The sequence below is a fragment of the Elephas maximus genome, chromosome 8 (genome assembly GCF_024166365.1).
Source record: "Elephas maximus indicus isolate mEleMax1 chromosome 8, mEleMax1 primary haplotype, whole genome shotgun sequence".
Lineage (NCBI taxonomy): Eukaryota > Metazoa > Chordata > Mammalia > Proboscidea > Elephantidae > Elephas > Elephas maximus.
Genome location: NC_064826.1, coordinates 96,530,491 through 96,544,469, shown reverse-complemented (window position 1 = coordinate 96,544,469; position 13,979 = coordinate 96,530,491). Strand labels below are relative to the sequence as shown.

The 13,979-nt window shown below is 38.3% G+C and overlaps 1 protein-coding gene across 2 annotated transcripts in view; it reads left to right on the top strand.

Annotated features, from left to right (window-relative positions):
• The window catches only part of DPY19L1 (dpy-19 like C-mannosyltransferase 1), a 117,647-nt gene that overhangs the window by 49,438 nt on the left and 54,230 nt on the right, over positions 1-13,979 (top strand). For both annotated transcript variants that reach the window (XM_049893287.1, XM_049893286.1), the window contains exon 8: positions 7,125-7,216. In XM_049893287.1, coding sequence (XP_049749244.1) covers positions 7,125-7,216 — 92 coding nt within the window. The remainder of the gene's footprint in view (positions 1-7,124; positions 7,217-13,979) is intronic.

The window sequence follows — 13,979 nt, the reverse complement described above, 5'->3', positions numbered from 1 at the left end:
GATCCAGATCAAGGTATAGAATATTTCCGGTCCTTAAGCTGGCTCCCCTCTGTCCTTATACAGTCTGTATCCCTCCCCATCCTCCAAGAAGGGTAACTACTATTCTGAGCTCTGTCACCGTTGATTACTTTCACCTGTATTTGGGCTCCATATGAATGGAATTGTTCTCTCTTATGAATTCTCTTATGTCCAACTTCTTTTTCACCATATATGTCTGTGATATTTATCCATATTGTTTGTAATAACAGTATTTTTCGTTGCAGTGTAGTATTCCCTTGTATGCACGTACTCCAGTTTATTTATTCGTCATCTGGGTTGTTTGCAGTTTGCTGCTGCTGTTGTTTGTTGCTGTCGAGTCCTCTCCAACTTACAGTGACTTTATATGTAACAGGATGAAGAGTTGCCCAGTCCTGTGTGATGTTAATAGTTGTTGATGTGTTTGCGTCCATTGTTGTGGCTGTTGTGTCAATCCAAGTTTCCCATGTTTTTGCTGACCTTCTGCTTTACTAAACATGGCGTGATTTTCTAGTGATTGGTCTTTCCTGATGGTGTATCCAAAATAACCGAGCTAAAATCTTGCTATCCTTGGTTCTAAGGAGCATTTTGGTTGTATTTCTTCTGAGATAGATTTGTTTCTTCTTCTGGCAGTCTGGTATATTCAATATTCTTTGACAACATCAGAGTTCTTATGCATCAGTTATCTTCTTTCTTTCCTTTTTCACTGTCCAGCTTTCATATGCGTATGAGGGAGTTGAAAAGACCATGGCTTGGGTCAGGCACACCTTAGTCATCAAAGTGACATCTTTGCTTTCTAAAAACAGATTTGTTCTGTGCAATACATCTTTTGATTTCTTGTCTGCTGCTTCCATAGATACAAAAGAATGAAATCATTGGCAACTTCAGTTTCTTCATTTATCATGATTAGATCAGTTCATCTGGCAGTTTAGGGTTCTTATAAATAGCACTGCTGTGAACATTTCTGTAAATGTCTTTTGATGGCCCTACACACTAATACCGAGGAGTGGAATTGCTGGGTCGTAGAATGTATGCGTGTTTGTTTAATTGATACTTCCCAGCCCTTTCCCAAAGTGCTTACATCAGTTTTTACTCGTATTAGCAATGTAGTTCCACATCCTTGTCAGCACATAGTGTTTGCAGTCTTGGTATTTTAGCTACTCGGATGAAGGAGTAGTTCATTATGGTTTTAATTTGCTTTTCCCTGACAAGTAATGATGTTCAGTACTTCTTTATATTTCTTAGGTGATTTGAATATCCCCTTTTGTGAAGTGCTTATGAAAAAAAAGTTGAGTTTATCATTTTATTATTGATATCTGGGAATTCTTGTCAATTCTGCATAGGAGTTCTTTGTAGATACAAATATCTTTGTAGGGTATATATTTTACAAATACTTATGGTTTGCCTTTTCACTCTTTCTGGAGTTTTTTGATGAACAGAAACTCTTAAAATTTTGATGAAGTGCAATTTATCAATATTTTCTTTTATGGTAGTCCTTTTCATGTCCTGGTTAAAAAAATCTTTGCTTACACAAAGTCATGAAGATTTTTTCTTATGTTTACTTCCAGAAGTTTGATAGTTATAGCTTTCACGTTTTGGTCTATGATCTATCTCAGAATTTTGTGTCTAGTATGAAGTAGGTTAATGATCTCATTTTCTCTCCAATGTGGATATCCACATTTAACCTAATAACATTTGTTGAAAAGACTTTTCTTTCCCCGATTGAATTGTAGTGGTCATAAATCAGGTGACTATATATTTGTGGGTCTATTTCCAGACTCTCTCTTCTGTTCCATTTGTCTGTTTATTGTTAAGCCAGTCTCACACTGTCTTTATTACCTGACATCTGGTAGTGAAAGTCTCCAGCTTTGTTTTTAAGTATTGCCTTGGTTATGCTAGGTCCTTTGTGTTTCCATATACACTTCAGAATCACCTATCACACAGCCCCACACATACCCAGTCTGCTGGGATTTTAGCTGTGCCTGCCTTGAATCTCTAGGTCAGGTTGGGGAGAGTTAACATCCTAAATATACTGCATCATCCAGTGCACAAACATAAACATATCTCCTCAGCCTTTTGTAATTTCTCCTAGCAGTATTTTGTGTCTCACGCCTCTTTTATTAGGTGTATTCTTAAGTATTTTTTTATTTTTTGGTACTATTCTGTAGTGTTTTGATAAATCTTCCTCAGTCTTTGAACACTTTTTCCTTTCTAGCACAAAAAGATGTTCCAAGATCGCTTTGTACTTTTTTGTGCCAATATATGGAATCAGCTCTGTTTCCAAGGAGCCCTGGATCCTGTTAGTGGAAAATGATGTTTAGAGACCACAGTCTTGGTGCTAGGTGTGCACATTGCTGCTGCTTATATACAATTGCTTTTAGCCCTTTCAATGGAAAGCTAGGGAATGTATTTTTAAAAAAACAGAAATTCATGCTGATTCCTCCAATTCAAATCTGTAACCACAGCGCTCTTTCCTGCCTCGCCCGTTCCACATTTGTATCTCCCTCCGTGCACAATTTCAGCATACTTACATTATTCTATAATACACACAAAATAGTTTCAGAATTACTGCACTAATAACATTACTAGAAATAAATCCACTAAGTAAGGTTCAAGATTTCTTTGCAGTTCTTTTTCTTCTAAGTATATATTCTTCCAAGGATGTGCAGTCAGAGCTCAAGAGTTGAAGAGTCAAAATTTACATGAATGATTTTTGGTTCTCTATATTATGTTATCATTTTGATAATGTATTAGAATTATTTGTTTCAGGTTGTATATTTACTCTGTGTGCTTTGACTAATGCTTTCATTCTGTAGATAGAATTCTGACTATAAACAGACGACCTCGAGAAGTGTAGTTTATAGCCACATGGTAAAGGTGGTAGTCTTGATATTTATAACACCTTGTCAGATATATTTTTTATCTTAAATGAGTAAGGAATGGTTAAATTCAAGTTACTGCAGCAACAGATGGAGGCGTAAAGATGCATTTTATTGCTTTTCCAACAGAGCCAACTGCTTTCGCAGAAATTCTATGTAAACCTACAATAGGATAAACTGATATCCTGAAGGTTCAGAGATAAAAAAAATAAGTGTTTGTTTTCTCAAAACCAGCAGAGATTTTATATAAAGAGAGTAAAGTTAAATAATAACAATCCTATATCACTGTAACACTAAACCCTGTGTGAACCAAAATTGTGTTATAAATTTCATTTGAAATATGTGGTGACTGGTTAATTGAGCAGCTTGTCAGTATATGGTACAGAAGGAGAGACTCCAAGAAAGCTGCCTGGCTTATTATCGAGGTACAGTGACATTAGCTGCATAAAACCCAAGCTGAGCTCAAGGTCTACCTCAACAATGGGGTTACTATAAACTGTTGCTGTTGAGTCCATTCCGACTCATAGTGACCCCATAGGACAGACTAGAACTTCCCCGTAGAGTTTCCAAGGAGCACCCAGTGGATTTGAACTGCTGGCCTTTTGGTTAGCAGCCATAGCACTTAACCAGTACACTATCAGGGTTTCAGGGGTTACTATAAGTAACATTTAATACAGATGTCCAAACTTGGCCATTGCACCAAGCACTATAATGGTTACAGTCCTGATAATGTAGTTGTTCTTGTGTGCCGTTGAGTTGATTCTGACTGTGAGCCCACCAGGGCTCCTTAATCCTGATAACAGAATCTTTAAACTTAAACCATTCTCTGAAGAAGAGTAGACAGACCCACAGGGGCCAGAAATCTTCTTTGAAGGCACTCATAAGTGTAGTGTCTAAAGCAATGTTATAGCTAAATTAACACTGCTGTGCAGCAGTCAGAGGTGTGGTTATTTGTTTTAAGCCTAAATATTATACCGACAAGTTATAATTGACCTGACAAATATCACCTCTAGTCAGAAGTCTTGGAACACACCTTAAATATGATCTGTTTGTTACTAACTACAATTTACGATTCACCTGTAGGAGGAGCCCTGGTGGCACAGTGACTAAGTGCTCAGCTGCTAACTGAAAGGCCGGCAGTTTGAACCCACCAGTGGCTCTGTGGGAGGAAGATGTGGCGATCTGCTTCTGTAAAGATTACAGCCTTGGAAACCCTATGGGGCAGTTCTGCTCTGGCGTGTAGGGTCACTATGATTCCGAATCAACTAGATGGCAGTGGGTTTGTTTTTGGTAGTCAGTTGTACTCCTATTTATTTTTAAATTATGAAGAGAAATGGAATAGATTATACTAAATCTCTAAGAGTGTAAGTAAACTATTTGAAAGTAGAGGTTAGAAAATGAAACTGTTGTTGAAATTCTTTAGTTTTTGAATCTTGAGTAATTTATTTTAAAAATTCAGTCTTTACTAAGCAGAAAATAAATTGAGCCTGTTGTCATCAATTTCTAGGCAGTATTACATTGTATATTACCACCGGTCTGTCAGTGTGTTGTACTGTGGTGGCTTGTGTGTTGCTATGATGCTGGAAGATACGGCACTGGTATTTCAGATTCCAACAGTGTCACCCATGGTGCACAGGTTTCAGGGGAGCTCCCAGACTAAGACAGATGAGGAAGAAAGGCTTGGTGATTTACTTCTGAAAATTAGCCAAGGAAATCCCTGTGGATCACAGCAGAATATTGTTCACCTCCCTTGCTCTGAACACATCATCAAGAGAGACCAGTTGCTAGAGGAGGACATCATGTTTGGTGAAGTAGTGGGCCAGTGAGGGCAAGAGAGACCCTCAGTGAGATAGACTGTCCCAGTAGCCACAGTGGTGGACTCGAATGTGTTGGCGATTGTGAAGATGACGTAGGACTGGGCAACATTTTGTTCTGTTGTACGTAAGGTCACCATGAATCGGAGTCAACACAGTGGCACCTAAGAACAACATCATCAACTTCTGGGCAGTATTAATGTTGCAGTATTATTAAATGCTATAAAGTGTGTGCTAAAAATTATCTGCTGAATGACGGCATTTAGGCAGTTTAGATTTTTATTGAGTTCATTTTCACAATAACACAATAAAGGGATTTCTTGTACTTGGTCAAAAGCGCAGAGTGCGTTTGTATAACCCTTTTTGAATCAGTTCACGTGTATATTTTCTTCTTTAATTCTTAAATTTAAAAAGATAATACCTTTAAAAGTCATCGACATTTTAAACTGTTAACTTTGTAGAGAACTGGTGGATTATTATTTTCCATTTAAAATTATAATTAAAGAGTATTTGTTAAGCTTAAAGCATGATTAAAGCAAATCTGTGTACTGTTTCCAAATTATACGGGATCATCTGAAACAGCAATTATGTTTGTGGCAGATCTAGTAAAGCATGTTGTATTATTGGGAAAACAATTAAAACAAAGCACTTCCACATACATTTGAATTCACTCACTGTTAACATTTTAGAGAGAGAAGACCTTGCTCTTTATTACAATTCTGTAAGTTGAGCATTCTTTACAGAGGGTATAATTGAGTTTTAGAGAATTGAGAGACTTTAGCTGTTAAGAGAAATGAGTCTCTAAGAGAAGACAACATAGATGAGTTTGGGTAACATAATAAATGTGGGTGAACAGCCTGTATGAGTCTCAGTTTCTGCACTATATGGTTGGAATATTTTCTTTTTGGTTTTTGCACAGAAATTGGTAACTTTATAAATTTTGGTTATATATATCTGTTATCAACCATACTAAATTCTCTAGTTAATCTAGTAAACCAAGAATTTTTAAAAATTGCATTCTAGTAACAACAAATAAGAATTTTTAAAAAGATTTGTTCAACTTTTACAGAATTCTGCTATGTGTATAGTACATTCATAGGTAGATATCTATGTTGATTTTATAGAGGAGGTTAATTTTAGAAAAAAAGAGGGTAATTTGGCTCAGACTTTCTATAGTCGTAGCAGAAATATCTAAAAATCTTGAGCTAAAATAAAGGTTTACTTCCACTCCGTCTTTGTTATTTTGTGTAGTCTTTAAAGGAGCCTTGTTTGAATTGAAGACGTAATGATTTCTTACAGCGTGACTAGCTTGAAGACCCGTTGCTGTGGAGTTGATTCTGACTCACAGTGACAGAGTTGTACTGCCCACAGGGTTTCCAAGGAGCGACTGGTGGATTTGAACTGCTGACTTTTTTGGTTAGCAGCCAAACACTTAACCACTGTTTACATTTAATCCAATGTAGTTTTCTTTAAATTGAAATATGTACTTATTAATATATTCTGTAAATACTTAGAAACATGATTGAGAACTAAAATGAGATAATACAATGTTTTATTATGCCTCAAATGAACTTTTCAGAAAGGTTGATACTTGATTATTTTTTGTTACTTAATTTGATGTCCAATCTCCCCCCACCAACCCGCAAAACCTGTTTACATCTCAGTGTAGCTAGGGCAAAGAAGTAAAACCAAAAATGGAGTGTTCTTTTCAGCAGCCTTGTGAATAAAAAGGTGCAGTTAATTAAAGATGCTAAAATTGATGACTACAAAGAGTTTTGAAGAATTGGCTATGGGTACTTTTTTTGAAATTCTTGTGAAAAGAGGCAGTCTATACAACCAATTCCAATGAAGCGTTTTGAGTTTTGGCATAACATTCATTTTCTTGCTGGTACTTTCCCCTCGTACCTTTTAGCCTATAGTCGAAGCTTTCTGGTGCTTTCTTGTTGACAGTTCGTTGTATTAATACTTGATAAGATCTTAAGCTTCTCGTGTCCCTTTCTCAGTAAATTCTCCCTTCTCAGTTTTTTTGTTTATGGAAAATCCAGTGGCTTCTTGTTTTACAATACACCATTTAAATTAGGTGTGAAAAGTACTTCTGCTTGTATTTGTAAACAGCATTTTTTACTTGCTAAAGGAACCCCGATGGTGCAGTGGGTAAAGTGCTTGGCTGCTAACCAAGAGGTCTGCAGTTTGAACCCACCAGCGACTCCTTAGGAGAAAGATGTGACAGTCTGTGTCTTAAAGATTTGTAGCCTTGGAAACTCTATGGGGCAGTTGTACTGTGTCCTCTAGGGTCACTATGAGTTGGTATCAACTTTGTGGCATTGGGTTTTGGTTTAGTTTTTGGTTTTACTTGCTATGTCTTACTTAGAAATTTTAACAAATATACCACATGCTATGATTTTTTTTTTTTCAGTGTACTCGTGTGATGTGGACACCACCTCTCCGCGAAAGCTTCTCATATCCATTCCTTGTACTTCAGATGTTGCTTGTGACTCATATTCTCAGGTAACTTTGGCGTATGCTTTTTTTTTTTTGCATTAAATAACTTAAACTAGAATTTCTTGAGCTTCTATAATAAAAATCAATATAAACAATATAACAAAATATTTAACATCCTGTTGCTAGGTGGAATTAGTAAAGATACCTTAAGACTTAACTTCAGAACTTTCTAGTACCAAAAACTTTATCCTCTTCCTTTTTTCTTAGCAGTCCACAGTGACTGCTCAAGGAGCAGCAAATCTGCTTCCACTTCCTCTGCCATCTCCATTTTCCCAAGTCATTTTCTGCCACTGCCTTTGCTTTCTGAAAATGGGCAGACAGGAGGTAAGCTGGTGGCTCTCCAGAGCAAAGAACACAATTCTGTCCCCTTTCTGTTGACTAATACTGAGCTTAGACAGATCCTGCCTTAATCTGGAAGGGTTAAAAAAAAAAAAAAGGGAACCTATACAAAGAAATAGAACTAAGAACAGTGAAAATACGGAAATGACTCTGACTGAGAACTTCCTTTAGTGATCTGCAGAATTCAGAAGAACCTTGTTCAAATCTGCTAAACCAAATAGTTTGGACAGCGCAGCTTCCCTCTGTGATCATCCCAGCAGGAATAGAGCCATAACATGGCTTTCAGTCCTTATGTCATGTCTTCAGACAGACCTTTTACAGAATGCGGGATGGGTGGCTTCTTTTGCATTAGCTTTTTAAAATCCTTGCAACTCGAGCCTGACTGCTCTGCCTTGATTTCTCTTTTCTCATAGGATTTAATGCATCTTCAAATAAGGTGAACTATGAATTCATAACATTTAGTTTTGCCATATTGGCTCTGGGACAACTTGATTGACATCCCCTTCTCAAACACTTCAAGAAGTTTTGCACAAGAAGAGAGTCTTTAGTCGCCACTGCAGATGCTGTTTGTTCACACCCACATTCTTGATCCTGGTTTTTCTCTCCAATATAGTGCAGACAATAGACCACCCACAAGGCTCCAATTCCTGCCTTTCTTCTATCTCTGCTCCTGTCTAGAATTCAGTGAAGGCAAACTTTTGATTCTTCTCACTCACACTTATTAATCTGAGCTGTGGATGGTACAGCTCCAGTTGGTGAGCACTACTTCCTTTAATCCATCCTGAGGGACGTACTATGGGGTAGTTGTATTAGTTTTCCATTTCCTTGTCTTTTCCAGCTTCTAGAGGGTATCTGCCACCAAGTGTCTGTCAGTTCGTTGTACTGTGGCGGCTTGCGTGTTGCTGAGATACTGGAAGCTTTGCCACTGGTGTTTCAAACACTAGCAGAGTCACCCTTGGAGGACAGGTTTCAGTGGAGCTTCCAGACTAAGACAGACTAGGAAGAAGGACATGGCAATCTACTTCTGAAAAAATTGGTCAGTGAGAACCTTATGAATAGCAGTAGAATATTGTCTGGTACAGTGCCAGAAGATGAGCCCCGTGGGTTGGAAGGCACTCAGAAGATGACTGGGGAAGAGCTGCCTGCTCAAAGTAGAGTTGACCTTGATGATGTGGATTAAGTCAAGCTTTTGGAACCTTCATCTGCTACTATAGCATGACTCCAAATGAGAAGAAACAACTGCAAACATCCGTTAATAATCGGAACATGGAATGTACAAAGTGTGAATCCAGGAAAATTGGAGGTTGTCAAAATGAAATGGAACTCATAAAGATGGATATCCTAGGCATTAGTGAGCTGAAATGGATTGGTATTGGCCATTTTGAATTGGACAGTTATAGAGTATGTTGCTATGAGTCAGAATCGACTCGATGGCACTGGGTTTGGTTTGTTTGGTATGGTCTACTATGCTGAGAATGAAAAATTGAAGAGGGAAGGCATTACATTGATCGTCAAAAAAAAAAAAAAATTTCAAGATCTTTTATCCTGAAGTACAGAACTATTAGTGGTAGGATATCCGTATGCCTACAAGGAAAACCAGTTAGTACAACTATTATTCAAATCTATGCACCAACCACTAAGGCCAAAGATGAAGAAATTGAAAATTTTTATCAAATTCTGTGGTCTGAAATTGATCAAACATGCAATCAAGACGCATTGATAATTACTGGTGATTGGAATGTGAAAGTTGGAAACAGAAGAAGGATTGGTAGTTGGAAAATATGGCCTTGGTGATAGAAATGATGCTGGATATTGCATGACAGAATTTTGCAAGACCAATGACTTCTTCATTGCAAATAGCTTTTTTCAACAACATAAATGGTGACTATACACTTGAACCACACTGGATGGAATACACAGGAGTCAATTGACTACATCTGCGGACAGAAACCCTGGTGGTGTAGTGGTTAAGTGCTACGGCTGCTAACCAAAAGGTCAGCAGTTCAAATTCATCAGGTGCTCCTTTGAAACCCTGTGAGGCAGTTCTACTCTGTGCTATAGGGTCCCTATGAGTCAGAAGTGACTCAACAGCAGTGGGTTTGGTTTTTTTTTGGTTTGGTGAACAGAGAAGATGGAAAAGCTCAATATCAATAGTCACGACAAAGCCAGGCGCCGACTGTGGAACAGACCATCAATTGCTCATATGTAAGTTCAAGTCGAAGAAAATTAGAAAAAGTCCGCAAGAGCCAAAATAGGACCTTGAGTATATCCACCTGAATTTAGAGACCATATCAAGAATAAATTTGAAGCATTGAACACTATTGACGAAAGACAAGATGAATTGTGCAAGGACATCATACATGAAGAAAGCAGGAGGTCATTAAAAAGACAGGAAAGAAAGGAAAGGCCAAAATGGATGTCAGAAGAGACTCTGAAAGTTGCTCTTGAACGTAGAGTAGCTAAAGTAAATGGAAGAAATGATGAAGTAAAAGAGTTGAATAGATGATTTCAAAGGGTGGCTCAAGAAGACAGAGTAAAGTATTATAATGAAATGTGCAAAGACCTGGAGATGGGAAGCCAAAAGAGAAGAATATGCTCAGCATTTCTCAAGCTGAAAGAACTGAAGGAAAAATTCAAGCCTTGAGTTGCAACATTAAAGAATTCTATGGGGAAAATATTAAATGATGCAGGAAGCACCAAAAGAAGATGGAAGGGAAACACAGAGTCACTGTACTAAAAGGAACTGGTCGATGTTCAGCCATTTCAGGAGGTAGCATATGATCGAGAACCAATGGTACTGAAGGAAGAAGACCGTGTGGCACTGAAGGCACTGGTGAAAAACAAGGCTCCGGGAATTGACGGAATACCAGTGGAGATGTTTCAACAAATGGATGCAGTGCTGGAAGCACTCATCTGTGCCAAGAAATTTGGAAGACAGCTACCTGGCCAACCATTTGGTGACCATCCCAAAGAAAGGTGATCCAACTGAATGCAGAAATTATCCAACAATATCATTAATATCACACACAAGTAAAATTTTGCTGAAGATCATCCAAAAGCAGTTGCAGCTGTACACCGACAGGGAACTGCCACAAATTCAAGCAGGATTCAGAAGAGGTCATCTAATGAGGGATATCATTGCTGATGACAGAAGGATCCTGGTTGAAAGCTGAGAATCCCAGAAGAATGTTTACCTGTGTTTTACTGACTATGCAAAGGCATTCGACTGTGTGGATCATAACAAATTATGGATAACGTCGCAAAGAATGGAAATTCTTGAACACTTAATTGTGTTGATGATGAACCTGCACTTAGACTAAGAGGCAGTCATTCGAACAGAACAAGGGGTTACAGCGTGGCTTAAAGTCAGGAAAGGTGTGTGTCAGGGTTGTATCCTTTCACCATACTTATTCAGTCTGTGTGCTGAGCAAATAATCGGAGAAGCTGGACTATATGAAGAAGAACGAGGCATCAGGACTGGAGGAAAACTCGTTAACAACCTGTGATATGCAGACACAACCTTGCTTGCTGAAAGTGAAGAGGAATTGAAGCATTTACTGATGAATATCAAAGACTACAGCCTTCAGTATGGATTACACCTCAACATAAAGAAAGCAAAAGTCCTCACAACTGGACCAATAAGCAACATTCCGATAAATGGAGAAAAGATTGAAGTTGTCAAGGATTTCATTTTACTTGGATCCATAATCAATGTCCATGGAATCAGCAGTCAAGAAATGAGTGTATTGCATTGGGCAAATCTGCAAAAGACCTCTTTAAAGTGTTGAAAAGCAAAGATGTCACTTTAAGGACTAAGGTGGGCCTGACCCAAGCCATGGTGTTTTCAGTTGCCTCATATGCATGTGAAAGCTGGACAATGAATAAGGAAGGCCAAGGAACAATTGATGCCTTTGAATTTCAGTGTTGGGGAAGAATATTTAATAGATCATGGACTGCCAGAAGAACAAACACGTTTGGGAAGAAGTACAGCCAGAATGCTCATGAGAAGAAAGGATGGTGAGACTTCATCTCATGTATTTGGAACATGTTATCAGGAGGGACCAGTCCCTGGGAAAGGACAGCATGCTTGGTAAAGTGAAAAAGAGGAAGACCCTCAGTGAGATGTATTGACACAGTGGCTACCATAATGGGCTCAGGCATAACAACAATTGTGAGGTTGGGGCAGGACCGGACAGTGTTTGGCCTCTTGTACATAGGGTTGCTAGGAGTCAGAACTGACTCACTGGCATCTAACAACAGCAGAAGTTGTCTGTATTCCTTGGATTATGACTGCCTTCCATCTTCAAAGCCAGAGATGGGGGACTGAGTATTTCTCACTAATCACTTAGACTCTTTTAAGGACTCTTGTGATTACATTGGGTCCACCTGAATAATCCAGGATAATCTCTCTAAGGTAAGTTAGCTGGTTGGCAATCTTAATTCCACCTACAGCCTTAAGGTTCCATCTGCACCTTAATTCCCCTCTGCCATATAATGTATACACATTGCCAGGTTTTGGGGATTAGGATATGGAGAACTTTGAAAGCCGTCATTCTGCCTACCACCATGGTGCTACTCCAGTTGCTGTTTCTTGGCTTCAAAGGCTGTTGGGTTCTTTTCTGTTTTGTTTCCCATGTGCTTTTGTGGCATATTCTTTCTTTACCTCTTCTTTATCCTCCTAATCATTGATATCTTCAGCCTTTATCTCCATCCAGACCCACCTTCTCATTCCAGTTGTCTCCTTTGGCTTTTGCAGGAAAGTTTTAGGAGGGATTTCCTTTCTTCAGATCCATCTTCACCCTTCTGTTCTTCATCCTTGTTGATGTCTTCCTTTTCATATTCCTGGCCTTTTGAAGCCAGAGTAGCTGCTGCGTTCACCATTGCTGTTTCATCACTGTTTTGCTTTTTTTTTTTTTTTAATTTCAAAAGTTATTTATTATAAAAAATTATTACAAACTGCCATTTTATTACTCACAATTTAACATCATGGAAAATTTTAAACAGTTTGTATCTTCCCCCCAAAAACTGTATTCTGCTTTTGCAGTCTTTGTTGACAGTGCATTTTGATGGTACAGAAAATAACTCGCAAACATCCCATATAACTTTGTTAGACTATACAAAGATACGATAGTAGAAGCAAGTGTCCCTACAGTGAATTATTAAAAAAACCTTTTTTCCTCCAAGTTTAAGTGTTATTAAAGTTGGATTACAGAATAAATAGTAAATAAATACCTGCATACAATTTTTCAAGGCAAAAATTTGCTTTATATTTTTTCATTGTTTCATTCTTTTGGAAACATTTTTAAAAGCAAACTTGAAGGTTTTTTAGTAATCTGAAACTTCAAATATCTGTTGTACTTTAAAAAATAAAGCGTAAAAAGCAGCATCATTTACATAGTGGTTAACTCACAAAGTGTATGCAACAACCATAAAAGACCTGGGTAAGTTTTGTGGATCCTTGGCATTCCAACGTTGCATCACCAGTGCCCGTAGCACAATAGTTTGCCCAAATACAGTGGCAAATTCAATATAACTTTTCAATATAACCACCTCCTCCGCAAGCTTAGACATGTGAGAGAAATGTCCATGGATTTATCATCAGTTTGATCTTCCTCACCATCCTCACTGGCACCTCAACCCCTCTTATTGGAGGCAATCTTCCTGTTCTTTGCTCCTTTGTTAGCATGGCTCCCTTTGTGCCTGGTGTGGCTACTACTATGGCTGGTGTGACCGGTTGTTTGGACGCATGGTAGCTGTTTTCATTTTGCCTGGGATGACACCTGCTTTCTTGGCAGCTGTGGTCTTTTCTGCTGGAGAAACCACATCCTTTATTTCTTGGAGCATTGACTGACTTCTTGCCTTCTAAATAAAGACACCCTAGTCTCCATTGGTCATCTGCACCTTCATGTGATGGCAGAGTGGGGTGGTGGGCGAACAGCTTGGGTGAGCCAGGAAGAAGCTGAGCAATGTTGATGTGGCCTGCAGGTGCTGAGGATGTTGGTGTAAGACTAGAAAGGAAGATATTCCTTAATGGTAGGCATTACTTATAAGTAAGGATAGAAATTGTTCTAGCAATGTATCTAATTTTTTAATTTTAAATCTTTTAAAATTTATTTTTGTATCAATTACCTTATACCAGCACAGTCTTAGCTTTTTCCTGATTATTGTTGGAGTTACTTTGTTTTCCCTTTCTGCTGTCTGGGTTCAGTGCTTATCAGTCATACCTGGGCCAATTGGAAGTCCTTGTTTTCCATTTGTTCCTCTTTCGCCCCTTGCATGGTATACCCACTGTCAGACTAGGCTTAAACTCAGAAATCTTTACTATTTCTCATTACCCGTAAAATGAAAATCGTGTTCAGCGTATTCAGAAGCAGTATAAAAACCAAACCTGTTGCTGTCAAATCTATTCTAACTCATAGTGACCCTATAG